Source organism: Liolophura sinensis, chromosome 1 (genome assembly GCF_032854445.1).
Source record: "Liolophura sinensis isolate JHLJ2023 chromosome 1, CUHK_Ljap_v2, whole genome shotgun sequence".
NCBI lineage: Eukaryota > Metazoa > Mollusca > Polyplacophora > Chitonida > Chitonidae > Liolophura > Liolophura sinensis.
The window spans coordinates 69,049,043-69,066,212 of NC_088295.1; the positions used below are offsets into that span (position 1 = coordinate 69,049,043).

General features: G+C 39.4%; 1 protein-coding gene across 1 annotated transcript; it reads right to left on the reverse strand.

Annotated features, from left to right (window-relative positions):
* Positions 1-5,545: 5,545 nt before the first annotated feature.
* On the reverse strand, positions 5,546-17,170 carry LOC135481735 (superoxide dismutase [Cu-Zn] B-like). The gene is made up of 6 exons (XM_064761403.1): positions 16,913-17,170; positions 13,617-13,750; positions 10,978-11,171; positions 7,832-7,949; positions 6,764-6,894; positions 5,546-6,257 (listed from the first exon to the last, which is right to left on the reverse strand). The coding sequence occupies exons 1-6, from the start codon at positions 16,965-16,967 to the stop codon at positions 6,152-6,154; spliced, it is 738 nt and encodes a 245-aa protein (XP_064617473.1). The 5' UTR covers positions 16,968-17,170; the 3' UTR covers positions 5,546-6,151.

Sequence of the window (17,170 nt, forward strand, 5' to 3'; positions counted from 1 at the left end):
AGGGGCTATCATGTCTGTAATGATGAAGAAGCAATCTGAAAGATTTTTGTGCACAGTGAAAGAAGATGACTTTGTAAATAGTGCACCTGGTGCAGAATCTTTCGGCAGTTTCTGCTACAGTGAATGAACTGCCATTGTCTGACAAAACAGCGTATTAGGAAAGTAGGACTTTTGTACATTTTTGAAGGATTAGTAGTGAACTAGGCACAGTGCAAAAATTTTATCTGTGTTCAGTCAGTCAAAACCAGTCTTTCAAATTTGCAGTCGCCATGCTTATATAAAGATTAATAAGTGTTGTTTCTTGCAGTATGCTGTAGTCTTGTAGAATTTATTTCAGGGTGGCTGCAGTTTTAACCCATGTACAAAATTATCACACATATACAGTGTACTATACTCCACAGATATATTTAAGAGACATGACCTTGTGACCTTGTATGTTCTGACCATATGGTATAGTGTAGGTAGCACTTAGATGCTTGCAGGAATCTAGGTAAAAGTGCTGTGTGTAGCACACTGAAACAGAATCTAAAGTTCTGTATATTATTATGCTTATGTGGCCCCATTTCATTTGTACAGCCAGAGTACTTACATGTACAAGATACAACTATTGAGATGTTTACAACTTAACAGAGACATTTGAAGACACTTCAGAACTTATCCCACATAAAACATTATATACCTATAGGAGACACATTTCACATACCGTCATTAGAAGCTTGACTTGTCCTTTTGTCTGGACAAACATTCCCATACATCTGTGTGTCCACTTTTAGCACCTTTTTTTCTCCTGAATGGCACAGACCCACCTTTATAGCTGCTGAACACAAAATCAACAAGCCATTCAGTGAGATTATAGTTTATACTGGATTTTCAGTGTTGAATCTAGTCACCATGGCAACCATGACCAATACATATGCATGTATTTATGACCATGTCAGTGAATGCATTCTCTTCTAAGTTCTGTCCTGGAATCTAGACAATCCTGTGAGAAAACTTTCTGATTATTTAGCAAGTGCTACTTTGCTTGCTGCTTACTGTAGTAAGACTGTCTTACTACTAAAGACTGTTGCAGACTTACATGTAAGCTAGGATGTGCACTGCTCTCCAGAAATAAGTGTGAGATACCCAAATAGCTTGACCTGAAACGCATAACTACTTAAGCAACTTGGACATTGAGCTGTTTTGGTCTGGAACCTTATAAATGCTTGACAAGTGTATCTTTCAGATTTCATTTTCTGTAAACTGATTCCAGAAGCAATGTAGATATTGTAAAGTTTCAATCGTTGTGTGGTAATCTTTTTTTCTGCTAACCTTTTGTGCTTTTTAAATGGTGGTTATTTGTCACAGTTCAGAGAGATGTCTGGACTTTTAGAAGTGTATTGCCATATGAAGATAATCTGGCATGCCAGTTTCCTTGTATAATCCAGATAAGGCTTTCAGCTTTTTCATGTCAGCAATATTTATAAGCGCCAGTCCATGTGCTACACAATGCACATAAACATTGGTGCATATGCAGCTACATGTATTCATTGCTTTAGGGGATCAGCTTCCAAAAGAACTTTTACATGTTTTATTACATATGTAATACCTTCACCAGTCTCTGCTTTATTAAGCATTTCTATCATAACAGTGAATGTAGCAAGATATTCCACATGTAATGAAGCATTTTACATGTGTAATGAACGAAAGTGATAATGTAGAGATGGCCATTTCACAGGCTACCAAATGTGATACATCAGTGCCACAAAAATGTTTGCCATTTGGCTGTGTAATTATTATGATGACGTTAAGGAACACAAATAATGGAATGAGTTCCAACTTAGCGTTAACATGATCTGTGGAAGGACTGAAAATGTGTATCCCATCATGTACATATTTATATTTAAAGGCTGGGGTTTTTTTGTTTTCTTTTTTATCTGCAATGTGAGATAGTTAGTTTTCCAAATGCATCATAGCTATGACATGCTACTGACAAATTAACGTCAAACTGTCCCTGTGTTAATTGGTTTGCATTGACATTCACAAGCTTTGAAGTGAACCTTCATTAAGGATATCATGAAGAAAATAAATATGACCTTTTCCAAAATATTAAAGTTCCTACATGACCATGACCCTGGGACACAAGACAAATAACAAGAAAGGTTTCTCAACTCTATACATTATTACCCAAAAGCTTGACATTATGCTGTGTTTGCAATGATTTTGAGCTTTGTCATCTCGCATTGATATAGATATGTAACTTTGGACAAGCCTGTCATTGTCTTCATCTATCTCCACCCACTTACCTTTTAATGTTGTAAGTGCAGATATTTGTGCAGATATATTATCACAATGTAGAACTTTTTGTGCGACCATGCATGCATTGTTTGTTATTCTAAGTATCTTAAGTATAAGGCTCTCGCCAAAAGTTACAGGGAGATTGGACTATATGTGAAACATCACAGTTCAGTCTTCCTTTAAAACTATTCCGCAGTTGTCTCAACTGTATGAAAATAAGCACACACACACATACACACACAAACACACACAAACAGAATTTTGCTCCAAGATGATGTGCAAGTTTGGTTTTCCAGGAACATTTGGCTCAGATATTGTTCATGTACAAAACGAAGAGGAAACATTGCTGCAAATATGGTGCATTTTTGATAACATTTCAAACTTGTTCTGTAAATTGATATGTTGATACAGATTGAATTGTTCCAGGAATTTGCATGTTTTTTTGTTTTGTTTTGTTTTTTCTCTCTCAAAAAGAAATTAATAAACATATTGTGTATTGAGTACCTTGTGGGTCAAATGGTAGGCTCAACATACACCATTGTAGATCTTATACTAAAGGCTGTTGAATCTGGCCTTTACATAAAGTTACCATGCACATCTATACCGGTGCTTCATCTCGTTCACAGTGATTCCAGATAAATTTAAGGACACTGTCTATTGCCTTTGTAAAACATGTTCCTTGTTTATGATTTAAACAGGCGAAGCAATGGTATTGTTCATTTATAATGGGTAAATAATTATGGCAACGACAGTTGATAGTTTGTTGAGTTTTATTGTTTTTTGTTCTAGTTTTGCTCAATGTTGACTTTGAGGGTGAGACTTGTTTGTTCTTGTGAGCTAAACACAGTTTAATGAATGGATATACTGGCTGAATTACCTGAGTGTATGTTTTCTAAAGGCGATCTGACAGTGTTTTTTTTTTTTTTGTTTTGTCAAGGTGTGATCTATGTTGTCCTGTTTGGTAAATTACCAGTTTGTCTTGTAGACTGTGTGCCTGTCTGAGGAAAAGGAAATACTTGTAATTTTAGGCCCTTAGGATTTTATGGAGATATGATTGAATTTACAGGATTAATGTTTAGGTTGTATGCATGAACATATATTCTCTTCAGTGTGAAAATTGTCAAACCAAATTTATTATGCCAACACTAAATGTTCCCAGTGTGCTGCATATAAAGATGCCTTTTGTCTGTAAGCGAAAGCGAGTTGCAGTGATAACTTTGCATATCATTACTTGGTGCTACATGTTATTTGTTATCATTGTCAAAGCCCGGATTCAGTTGGTTTGAACAATGCTTTTATCTTATGCTGCCACAGAATTTACTGGCCAGTCTGCCTCCACAGTTTATTCCTCCACTTTCTGATAAATGGTTTATTGTATGGTGCACGGTTAAGCAGCCTGCTAAAGGCTTGGCACTTCACTCCTTTATAATGTTATGTCTCTCTGGAAAATAAAAAAAATATAGGTTGTGCTAACATTTGAGTGTTTCTTTTGTTCCAACGGTGATTTTTCAATGCATGAGATGTGGGTTCAATGCTATTTTCGGAAGGGGAATTATCAAGATTATCCTTTCATTGTTATTGAGGCCTTGGTAGCCATAAGCGGTCGATGGTACTTGGTTTTGCCACTTTACCTTCCACCAATATGACGTGTAACACGTGAAAAAGTTTGCCAGTGTAACATGCCAAAGGTCGGTGGTTACTTCGGTTAACTCCACCCATAATATATGAACCACCAGCATATTAGAGAAAAATTTCTGATTATAACATTAAACAACAATCAGTGCATCAGTAAATGCATTTGTATACTGTAACTGATTTCCGGGAATTCTGTCAGTAATGGCTGACAGTGTATGATTTTGTTTAAAATCCAACAATGCCTGCCAACACGGCTGACTGTTACTTTATTGGAAACTGACTTGATTTGGGATGCATTGTATCCCAAAATCATTTGAAACTGAAACTTTACAAGCAAAGTGTAAATTTATTAGTCTCAGTAGAGTAGGAAGGTATACAGATTTATACCTCCATATCCTCATAATCTTTCATGTAATCGTGACAAGAAGGTGAATATCAGAAACTTTTATGTGTTTCCCAGTTATAATGGAATGCGTTAAAACATAAAATATTCCTTGTAGAACATAGGATTTGGATATTACAAAGTTAAAGCATGCAGGGGTGTTCAAGAGCTGCCTACGCTGTATAAGTCCCGTGTAAGATCGATCATCTTGTGGGTAAGGTGCACCTGTCTGCATGTAAATCCGTTGATAAGCATTTTGGTTCTTTTGAGGTAGTTTTTTTTTTCAACATAGTGAACGCCCTTGTGTTACAAACAATAATATGAAGGTTCATCGTCTGTTGTGAGAGTGGTCCAATAGTAATGTCGACACGCGCAGCTGACTGCCGAAAACTTCATTGATCTTCTTAAAAACAAGCTTCCGGGTTTTAAAATCTGAGATACGCTCACATATGTATGGAATGCTACACACACACACGTATATGTAAAATCAACATACCCTAAACGATTCACAGCTTTGAGGAAACCTGACCGGATCTGTAGCGTCTCTTGTCCGGTTTGTACAGTCACATATATGTCATGACCCATGCATTCGTGCGTAAAAACGCTATAGATTTACATATTATTGAAGGAAAGAAAAAAAATTGTCGCAAGACACATAGTTCGCCAACTCGAATCTAACGTTCACAGACTTTTCTTGACACAGCGGAATGTATATCAGGTTTTTCAATTTTAAAGGATGCTTGTTTCAGGTTATGATGAAGGAATCTTGAAATCGAAATACGAGGTTTGTATAGTCAGCGCATGGCGTGGATAAAACAGGCTCTGTTCAGCCGATTGTATCGGTATGAAGCCACTATCCCAATTTGTATCATGTAACCAGTATCTCCATTATTTTCCGTATACAGGCCAACAATATTTATACACACAGAAAGCTCGAAGCCTTTATTTTCAGCAATAATATCCGTATTGGAAAAGATAACGATTGCAAAAGCTGAAAAAGAGCAGAAAAAGAGCATGTTGAACAAAAATCTGAAAAAAAAAAAAAAAAAAAAAGGTTTCGCAAGGCACGTAGCAAACGCACTTCTTAAAAACCGGATTCAAACGCGTAACATCGTAGGTTAAGTGCCGATCGGCTACAGCGAGAGTGGTGCTTTGGACAAACGATCGAGGGTCCAGATATATCCTAAACCGGATCAACGATGTGTCAAAGAAAATAATAACAAACACAAAATTAGCAAAACAAGGATTTATCTTTATATAGGTCTGTCCACATTTTTATAAACGCGAAGCTTGCGAACCGGAATAAAACAGAACAAGCTTGCAGGAAGTTCTACACCAATTCTGTCCAACCTCACGAAATTTATTGATGCCGCGAAATAGGTGGTAGCTAGGGACAACGTATTTGTACCATAAATAGCCAAAGAGAACCATGTTAATAACCTTACATGGAACGGTCTAACCGAAGCGCGTTAACACGTACGATCATATATGGTAGGTGATGGTATATATAAATACTGAATAGCTATACGTTTCGGCCATAGAAGTCAAAGGGCAATCTCTCCAGCCTGATGCCATACGGACAAAAGCTCTACAGTCTATTGTTCATTCGTACCATGCAATGATGTTTTCCAGAAAAGGTGGCAACGCATTGTTCATGCAATGGTAAATTTTGTTCACTCTTAAAGTGCAATGACGATTTGCAGAAAAGCTGGTAACGCATTGTTCATGCAATGGTAAATACATATATTTTAACTTGGACTTGAGTCGCCCAAGATATAAGTAATGCATACTGTGTATATTATGAGGGTGATATATATTGTTGTTGAAATCTGCCTGGGCCTATATGAGCTTGTGTTCTCAGAAGTCGCCCACCAAGACAGCCCCGTTGCACATCTGAGGGAACCAGCGGCGGATGAGCCATGAGCAGTTCTGAGGAGGAGAGTCATTTCTCCGTGACAACGGACTGAAATTATACAGGGAGATTAATTTTTTATACGCGAGCGCGAGGAATGAAACTATAAACGATAACACGGATACATAATGGATTCCAAATGACGTGTACAAATCAATACATATAGTAAGTAAAACAATGGAGTGGTCACTTCGCTCACCTGCATACAGCTTTAAGTCTGGAGGATAGTCAGGTAGGCCCTGCATGCACTGTGAGGTGCGGTTGGCCCCTGTTTAAGGTTTCGTCAATGTGTGAAAGATTTAGCGAATCATGTTGCACGTCAATTGAAACAGCTTTTAAATGGAAATTCGTTTTATTACAGTTCAATGCTGAACTCAATAAAAGTTAAGATATAAATACGACAGTGGCCATAGACTATGGAATGGTGGAAAAAAAAGCCCGGAGAAAAGCATTGATCTTCACAAGGTATTCAACATCGTCCTGAATAAAAACCTCATCTGGTCAAGAGTGTTCTTTCAATTGTATAATACACTGGTTTATAGCATAACATGACTTACACTGTAGGCTGCACCCAGCTGGTATTTGTGGCCCGTCCGATCACGCAGCACGCCAGCCGTCCTCCTGCGTTTCCAGTCTTCAGAGATTCGGCATCACCTCCCTTTCCGAGGTCGTCTGCTCTTTCGTGCAACTGGACGTAAAAAATAGTATGATTAAAGATGGAGAACAGAAAAGAAAACAAAAACAGAACACATAATTAAGAAAGCAACGAATATTACCACACTGATGCATTATGCATATGTAAAATGATTCCATTTCCTTCTTGGGTTCATTGTATGTGTACAGGGATGCTTATGGAATTCATCGCATATAAGCGTGGTTTATAGCCTACTCGCCTGCTAATCACGCGAGGAAATGTTCTAATCGTGCAAGAAGTTTTACTGTCTGTTGCAGTGGCACGAGATAGGTGTGCGCAAAGTTGCAAATATTGAAGACCTGTTGAATGTGTGACTTTCTGGAAAATTCGGCCGCTGTAGAATGTAAAGGCACGACGTCAACAAATGACAGTCAGTCCAGGTGTGAACTTTGTATTAAACTGCCTGCGAACTGTACACGTTGTTGTACTTAGCAATACGATGCCTGTAGTGAACCAGAGTGAAAGTCTTAGTTTTCCAGTCCAGTGATGTGGATACCTACGCCTGTTGTGTTGTGTGAGCGGAGCTACAGGACATTCTGCATGCATGTCTGCTATCCCGACGGAGGTACACAATGTTGGAAGCAATTTCAGAATAAATCCAAGCGTTACATTGTTTAGCTTATCGTATGCGATTTAAGACTCAAACATCGCCTCGCACATAATATTTGTTTTGGTTGAGCATTTCAAAAAGTGTATGCGAACAAACCAAGCAGGAACCGGGAGAAACGCGCGACCATCGGCATTTTTGCTGACAGACCATTCCACGTGCGACCGGTAAGGAAGCCAGCATGGATGAGCTAGACTAGACCTCACAGCGACCGCATGGGTGAGACGCTCTTGAGGCCACGGAGGTCACGGAGGTCCCTGAAGTTAACTATATATATATATATATATATGTATTGAGTAACAGGGTAGGGAAACGCTTATTTACCACCATAGAACGACCCAACACTCCAATATTTCCTGTAATCGACACAACCTCGTCTCGGAAATACTCGTTGATCGTTCCGGACCCAGTGTCCATCACATTGCCCAGGTCCCCTACATGCCTGAATGGTAACATTGATAATGTAAGTGAAAAGGTAGCCTATATAGTAAAGTACTGGTGGCGAATGTAGAGTTATGTGGACGAATGGCCATATTAGGAGCAAGACTCATGCATGAAGTCAGTATTTTAGGGAGCAAGAAAATCCAAGTACATCTATTAAAATTGTTGTATATATACTAGTGCTCAAAAGAAAGTATACACCAAAACAAATACATAAAAATCGCGCAAAGTAAAAATTGAGAAATTATCCATGATGAGCCCTATTACCCGTGTAAACGCCGATCCATCCAGGGAACAAACTGGCCCAACAAAGCAAGATTTGCCTAAACTTAGCATAAAATCGAAAAATGGCCCTTCCACGTGTAACACGACATGAACGTACATTTTGGCGGTATAAATGAGTCGACGGGAAACGTTAGGAACACAGTCGTCAAAAAAACACCAGAGGTATGCCACGTTTGAGCCAAGTTGAGCGAGAGAGAGCTGTCGGCATGGCCCAGCAAGGAGCGACCAACGCCGCCATTGCCAGAACCTTTGGTTGCACAAGAGCAACTATCGTCAGACATGCAGCGACTCCGGCAGACAGGCGTTACATCCGACAGGTCTAGGAGCGGTCGACCACGCGTCCCCACCCCCGCTGAAGATCGACACATCCGGACCATTCACCTCCGCAATCGGAACGTAACGGCAACGTCAACGGCGGAGACGGCACTAGGGCACCCGATTAGTCGACACACAGTCTACCGTCGACTACGTCAACACGGCATTAGGGCACATCGACCGTATTGTGGAGTTTATCTGACGCCTCAAAATCAACGTCGTCGGCTGATATGGGCCAGGCGCGTTCTACGCCGGCAGAGGCGTGAATGGGCACGGGTAATGTTCTCCGACGAGAGCAGGTTTTGCGTGTACAAAAATGACGGTCGGGCTAGGGTATACAGGCGTGTAGGAGAACGTTTGGTGCCAAATTGCTTTCAGCAAGTTCGAGCGTTTGGAGGTGGTAGTGTGATGGTGTGGGGAGGCATCTGCGGCGATCTGAAGACGAGGCTGGTGGTGATTCATGGGAACCTCAATGCTCGCAGATACACGGATGAAGTTTTACGACCGGTTGTAGTGCCATTCATCCACCAACAGCAAAGAGGAATTTTGTACCAGCATGATAATGCAAGACCTCATACTGCAAGATTGACGAACAACTTTCTACAGAACGCCAACATCGATCTCTTACCATGACCGGCATGTTCACCCGACCTCAATCCAATTGAGCACTTGTGGGACCACCTGGGCAGACAAGTCAGAAGACTGCCAGTGCCACCTGTGACCGTTCAACAGCTGGAAGAGTGTCTCCAACAAGGGTGGCAACGAATCACACCTAACGTCATACGACGCCTGACGTCATCAATGCGGCGACGTGTTGTGGCCTGCATCAATGCCAATGGAGGCCACACTCGCTACTGAGCATGATTTGAATGACATTTCCAGAGGGAAAAATGCTTCATTTGAATTTTGCAAATGTGTAAATGTTCTGTTGACACCACATCTTTTTGACTGACCATCAAACCAAACCTTCACCATTCAATGAACTGTATGTATGGACGTTTCAGGTGAAATGGAATATTCTTATGGAATTAAAAATAATTTCAAATATATTTCTTTCCGTTTTTATTTGATGTCTGATCAAACAGCTGTATACTTTCTTTTGAGCACTAGTTTATATTAGTTGATATAGCTGTATGCATTCGTATTTCAGAGCTGAAAGCCCCCGTGTTATCTTGTATAATAATAAAGGAAGTTTCGGCATGAATTCCGAAGCTACATCTATTCCAGCATCCGAGTTCACATTGCAGAATTTATATAATATGTGTTGTTGTATAGTGCATAAAGGTTTGCATGAAGGAAGATGGTATACATGTGTACCAATTCGTGTTTTTAGTCATAGAATACGCATGTCTTGAATATACTTACAATACATCCATTATACATATTCATTTCATAAGACATCACCTCATAACACCTTTAATTATAGGGTTAATTATAGCCTTAACAATTAAATCTTTCTCCCCTATCCGCAACCGTAGTTATGTAGGAGTGCTGACCACAGTAAACAATCAGGCATGATCTTCAGAGCTGACGTGGAAAAAAATTTGAGTTCGTGTACAGTTGCAAGAAACAGGTGCTTTATTTTGGGACGTTAAGAAAGTAGGTTGACAATAGGCGAACATATCAAGTGAATGAAAACCTACCGAGGTTTGCACGATTTGACACAGCATTCAACATTATTTCATAATTTGTAAACCATAATTTTTGTCTATGCCGAGTACGAACAAAAAGATGCACAACTGGGTTGTCTTTTTATATATTTTACTGTTCATAAAAAAACACTTTAATGAAAATCACGTACAAAAGAGGGAGTCAGCAGTTTTAAACATTATAGCTCTGTGTAGTATATTATCCACATTTGCAACATTCTAGACAAAGCTATTCAAGGTAAGCGTGATGTTAAATCTTTTGCTAACGGTACAGCCTAATACATAAAATTATGAAAGGTTTCAGGTAAAAATCTGTGATGTCAGGCCTGTCTTAATCACAGGCGTAAGACGTTGCATGCCTTTGTCTCGAGACAGGATGAATATTGTGCTGGAGTACACACCAGTGCACCCTTGCAGGGATCTTCCGATCTGTCACCATTTGCCCTCGGAATTCAGAAGATTGTTTTAGAACAAAAAAAAAAACGGTTTTAACACCTTCTCTCAGTTTACAATTAGGATATTACTGGAAAGCCTATTTATCTGTCAATTGGTCAACGGAGTGATACGGATGTAATCATAATGCCAAACAAAATTCAGCTCAAAAACTCTCGTCAGAACGCTCTTTACAAAGGGAGTAATATATTTAAATGTCGACTTGCATAAGGTACAGAGCAAAAGTTCCCATTATCACTCTAGTGCTAGAACAAACTTTAAATCGACGGCAATATTAATTCATCTTAAACCAAAACAAACAATAGTGCTGTAAAATGGAGAGCTTACCTTACAGTGCTGTTTGGAGCGGCGTGATTTTTGTTGAGGGGATTGTAGTGTCCCCCAGCACTAGCGCATCCCCCAGACAGATCCCCAAACTCGTGCACGTGAAACCCGTGTTTATTTTTAATTACTCCCTCGGAGGGTTGCAAACCGCTAACAGTCACTGAAATTTCAACAGCTTCCTTACACCAATTACAACTCTGAAAAAAAGCAAACGTAATACAAGAACAACTATTTATGTATTTGATTGTTCTATTGTTTGTTTGCTTTTTTTTTGTTTTGTTTGTTTTGCACGCCGTACTCAAGAATGTTTCAGGGCGGCCGGCATTAGGATGGGAAGAAACCGGGCAGAGCCCGGGGAAAACCCACAACCTTCCAGCAGGTTGCTTTCAGACCATCCCACGTGCGGTCCGAGAGGAAGTCAGCGTGAGCTGAAATTCACAATGACCGCATTAATGAGATAAGAACAACTACAAAGTGAGTATAATACAACGAGTGTGGAAGGTGGAACTATATATTTCTCATTTAGCAACGCCACCGAACTTAGGCTTACCGTGCAGTGCAATTTTTGGGACCCCCTCTGCAGTGTAATAATTTGGAACAATACTCCTGCCTTTAGCAATGCTGTCCCCAATTTAATTATTTGAAACCATATTCATGCCTTTAGCAAAGCGGTCCAAAGTATATGTAATTATGGGTAACTATTTATTCCTGCCTTTAGCAAAGCGGTGGCGTTCAATATGAAGGGGATAGTGCAATGACTGGTTGACCAGTATCAATATAATGGCTCGGGCGGGGCGCCTTACTTGCCTTCGGTAAGTCGTCTCAGTGAAGCAGCACTAGATAAAAGAGGGGTGGAAATCCGTCCTGCTACAAGGAGGCACATTGCACGTACATGCTCCCTAAGGATTCCTTCGTCGTCATATGACTGAAAAATTGTTGAGTACGACGTTAAACCCCAAGCACTCACTCACTCACTTTAGCAAAGCGGTCCAAAGTGTGTGTGATTAGGGGTAACTATTAATTCCTGCCTTTAGCAAAGCTGTCCAAAGTCTGTGTAATTATGGGTAACTATTAATTCCTGCCTTTACCAAAGCTGTACAAAGTATATGTAATTATAGGTACCTATTAATTCCTGTCTTTAGCAAAGCTGTCCAAAGTCTATGTAATTATGGGTAACTATTAATTCTTGCCTTTACCAAAGCGGTCCAAAGTGTATGTGATTAGGGGTAACTATTAATTCCTACCTTTAGCAAAGCGGTCTAAAGTGTATGTGATTAGGGGTAACTATTAATTCCTGCCTTTACCAAAGCGGTCCAAAGTATATGTAATTATAGATACCTATTAATTCCTGCCTTTAGCAAAGCGGTCCAAAGTATATGTGGTTAGGGGTCACTTCTTAATTGTTTTAGCAAAGCGCTACACTCCCTAATTATGGGAAATTGTTTCGCCCTTACCAAGTATAATGTACTTCTGAGTTTGGAACAGTATAGTTTAGCCTGCCAAATCTCTAACTGGTGACAATTTACCCGCATGCATGCTGAACGATTTATTCTCACAGATTTTGATACTACATAAGATATTAAGCCTAATTTCCACCTACGCGACAAAGGTAAAACTGCTAAGAGCGCGCTTTATTGTGATGTACGCCGTGTGGAAACGGTAACATATATGTATACATGTAAATGATAAGTAATATTTTATATGTGCTGTTCTGGGTTCTGTTCACAAAGCTATACTGCAGGCTAAGATGCTTGTAACTACGATGTTTCTGCGGTATGTTTCTGCAGTCAAATCTTGTAGTTGTGGCCTCTCCCGTAGTGTTTAGTGGAATCTGGACTTTTCTCCACAACACGCACGCTGACCATCAACATCATTATCATCACCTATATATGTATGCACTTTATCATCAAGACCAGATGAACGCTTATACAGGTACAGGGAGAATTTTAGTTGTATACAGTATGTGACTATTCAGACGATCAAAGAACGCGCCATGTCACCAAGCGCGTATATAGGGAGACAGTTATTTGTATATTTCATCTGTGGGCATGACAAGTTTAGATATATAGCTGTCTATGTAGTCTGTACACGTAGTCAGCGTGAATACATTCGGCGGCAAAGACACATTGCTCAGATGGAGTGAAAGGTCATTTGCTGAAATGGCGTCTAATCGTGAATCCCTGTAGCTATTAGAAACTGGATTTGTGACCTTCTGAAAAAAAAAATTACATCTCACTTGGAGAAGATCGCCCAATTGACCCGTGTGTGAAACGTCACTGAGAAGGATAGTAGGAACAAGGATCCAGCGGGTCCAGATCCCTCATTTATGGTGCATTGTTTGAAAGGGGATGAAGAGCGTGCATATTGATATCTTCATCGATGTGATTCCCGTCCATATAGGTCTATTCTCACCCTCTGTCGCATCTTAATTCACCACTTAATTCACACCTACATATAGGCCTATACTCACCCTCTGTCGCATCTTAATTCACCACCCAATTCATATCTACATATAGGCAGGCCTGTACCCTCTGTCGCATCTTAATTCACCACCCAGTTCACATCTACATATAGGCCTGTTCTCACCCTCTGTCGCATCCTCATCACCCTGCCCACATCTACAAACAGGCATATATACTCACCCTCTGTCGCATCCTCACCACCCCGTGTACGTTTTGGCCCATCTCCATGCCTGGATTGGGGGTTAGCCGGCACGTGGCGTACTCATAGAACATGTCACTCCCAGGGAAACACCGGCATTGGTTCCGTAATTGACCTGATTAACATACAGACATTCCCTTGGTTAGGCTATTACCTGTAACTGTTTTACAGTAAAACTCGACAATGCCTTGGATGAAAAAAGGCAGAAAGAAAAAATCGGGCGTCGGTGATCGAGTGGTTAAAACGTTTTAATGGCTCCGAGAGTCTCTCGCCAATGTGGTCGCTGTGAGTTCAAGTCCATCTCATGCTGGCTACCTATCATGCTAGCTGTCCCTTTTCTTTCCACCATATAATGACTGTTGCTGTCGTATAAGTGAAACATTCTTGAGTACGGCGTAAAACACTAATCAAACAAATAAATAATAAAAACGACTAGAAAAGGACACGGCTAAACATGAGCGACTCCAACTTCATTCACAGACAGTTAAAACCTTGCCAACCGATAGTGAACATAAGTTTCGGTCAGGTCATGCAAGTGCCGAGTCTTAGGTGTGTGACTCGACAGATTCGCACTTCCTTTGATAAGATATAACCTAATGTCTGAATATAATGTTTATATGTTTATGTTTATTTATTTCGAGATCCACAAGACAGCGTCCCGTTACTGGCTCGATAAGAATAATGTCATTTTGACCTGAATATAAAACAAATGATTTGCTATCCATTTGTTCAGAGTAATATAATATAATATACCTAAAATGCTGGAAACATATTAGAATTTTCATTAAAGATGTTAATATATATCCCATCGTCATGTTGTTCACAAGTCTATAGAATTGTTACAACAAAGGTATGGAAGTCTCTGTAGACGTAGAGACTGAGGGGTCTCAGATTCATACACACGTAGCTCTGAACGATGTGACTCCCATCGGTTGTGGCAAGAAACAGTATACACGCGTATGCACACTGTAATCATCACACGAAAACGGGATGCACGCCGTCCACATACGTATATTACTGTTTGTTTACAATCAAACTGACCACCATCATATGCATATAAGATGAAAAGTAATAAAATGACTATGACGTTAAACAAAAAAAAACCTTGTTGGTTTCGTGTATTACGCCTGTAGATTGACACCGTACGTCACCAAACAAGCCTCCTAATTTAAAGAAAGCTAAACTATGAAATAATGTTCATCCTTTAGTCAACTAAAAGATACGTGTCAAATACTTTTATTTATTTTTTCTGATTTTTCTGATAAAGAGTGTTGAAAGACAATCAAATATTTGATGGAGATGGGCATATTTGATGGTGGGCTTTATGGGTCACACTGACGGTATCTATGAACTCTGACGTCATATCACCATTCCTGATGTTCACCAGAAGAAAAGAACATTATTTCAGTAATCTTTTCTTCATAGGTAAAAAGAGTCATTTCAACATTCAGAGTCATGATTAGAGTTGGATAAACCTCATGTGACGTCAGAGTTCGCAACCACTGACAGTAGCCTATGGTCCATCGGTCCCAATTACAATTCAAATATTTGAGCGCCTTAAACTCTTTTCACAAAAGTCTAAAAAAAAAAAAATGAAATTATATTTGTGCACAGTTGTCTATTGTTAGTGGTCTATTTAGTGATGCCTACTTCGATTTTTAGATGTCTTTTCTTTTACAGCCACCTATCATTCAACAAGTTTCGGTGTCTTTGCCAGATATCAATCATTTCTCCACACGTCAGTCAGAACATAATGCACATGTAAGTATCCAAGCACCATCATTTACGAGTTAAACACCAACTAATATACATGTAGTTTAAAAGTCTCCGGCAAACCGATGCAGTAAAAGTTAACGTTGTTCTAGACTCCAGCCAGTGCAGTGTAAACATATCCAGACAATAACCAATGCAGTAAAAGCCTATATAGTCCTAAACTGCAACGAAAGAAGTGAAATCGTATCCAGACTTCAACCATGCAATGTAGCGTAAACGTATCCCGATATCAGCCAGAAGTGTTTATTTATCTACTGCCACCCAGTTCAGTATGTAAACTTATGCAGACTTCATGAATTCTGTGAACAAAACACCAGTAATACACTACAGATTAGCGACACTATAACCAGGCCTGACAGCCGACAGCACAGAGCCAATCTCTCCTCGACCAGGTGATTGAAGAGTACCTATGAAATGTGAATGAAATCATTTCCATGGTGACTATCATCGTAAATACTTTGTGGCCTTAATAGCATGATATTGATCGTAAAATTATATTCATTGTCTGGCATGAAGTACTAAAGTGTCAACAAGCTACGCCCTCTGTTATTGAATGGTATTGATTTTATTACGTCAAGTAACAGTGTTCACTTTTTCTGGCAATTTAAATATAGATGAGAGCAAAAACACCCCAAGCCTGCCCGGGTCATTGGCAGTGGCTACGGGAACAATAGTCATTGTTCATGACCCAATGCCTGGGCTATTGTTAACAACTGTCTTAAAAGGTTTTGTGTGTCAGAAACTGCATATACGAAAGAAAAACAGATGGGGACATGTTAAAAGATGGTCCAAGTATAAGACTATAAAGAAGAGTCAAAGCAGTGTGGAACAAAGTGGATCAGATGAGTACAGTAACGGAGTTTGTTGCACGCGATCGTTGTGATTGTTCATCATGTTTTATTGGTATATCACATATATAATATGATATATAAACCAATCGTTTGATAGAGATGATATTTACGCAGTGCACTTTAGTGGTTCATTGCGTCTAGCATTGACCGAAAATAATAATCTGTTAATTTTAAACGGAAAATTCTGTTGTCTGAATGCATTTCCTTATTATACCACAATTTACTATATCATATTCAACATAATATCCTGTTAGTGTAATTAACAGAATAATATGCGGTAATAACATTCTAACATACATTCTAACATCACTCAAACTTTGCGCTAAAATTAACAGATTTTTTTTTTTGGAAATGAGAAAACGTAAAAACTGGATCCTATAACGACACGCATGAGTGGTTACATGCATGCTTATAAAATCATGATATATAGTTATACAAGATGATATTCCAATATTTTGAGCTGAGAAGTAAAGTAAAACATTCTGCGAATACAACTTATATGCCTGTCTTCACCCTTTGTAAAAATGTCTATCAATGATATTATCACATATATAATGCAGCTATACAATATAAACCTCTATAGTGCATTTGTTGTTGCCCTTTTCATGAGCACTAATAGTCAAATCTCGTCGTGAAAAGAAATACAATCTTACCTGATGAAGTATGAAGAAAGACGACGGCCGTCGCTACAAGTAGATATTCCCTCATCTCTGCGTTATCACCTGAAGTTGTCCGATCCAGTATATAAGGTAGGCCTATAACCTAGATCTATTGAAATGTGTGTTATATATAATCGAGTGAGAAAAAAATATGACTATATATGTTTTGTACGTCCCGTATACAGGTATGTTTACAATCACTGATAGCCAGACTGCAACAGAGTCGCCATGTTACATGTGACCATTCCTTAT

What these genes read in the sequence shown, in the direction of transcription:
- LOC135481735 (XM_064761403.1), bottom strand. Translation starts at nt 16,967, where the DNA reads ATGAGGGAATATCTACTTGTAGCGACGGCCGTCGTCTTTCTTCATACT. An exon ending in TGGTGAGGATGCGACAGAGG is followed by an intron (nt 11,172 to 13,616) that starts GTGAGTATATAT and finishes GCTTTTTTTCAG; the next exon opens with AGTTGTAATTGGTGTAAGGA. An exon ending in AGCTGGGTGCAGCCTACAGT is followed by an intron (nt 6,258 to 6,763) that starts GTAAGTCATGTT and finishes GTATAATTTCAG; the next exon opens with TCCGTTGTCACGGAGAAATG.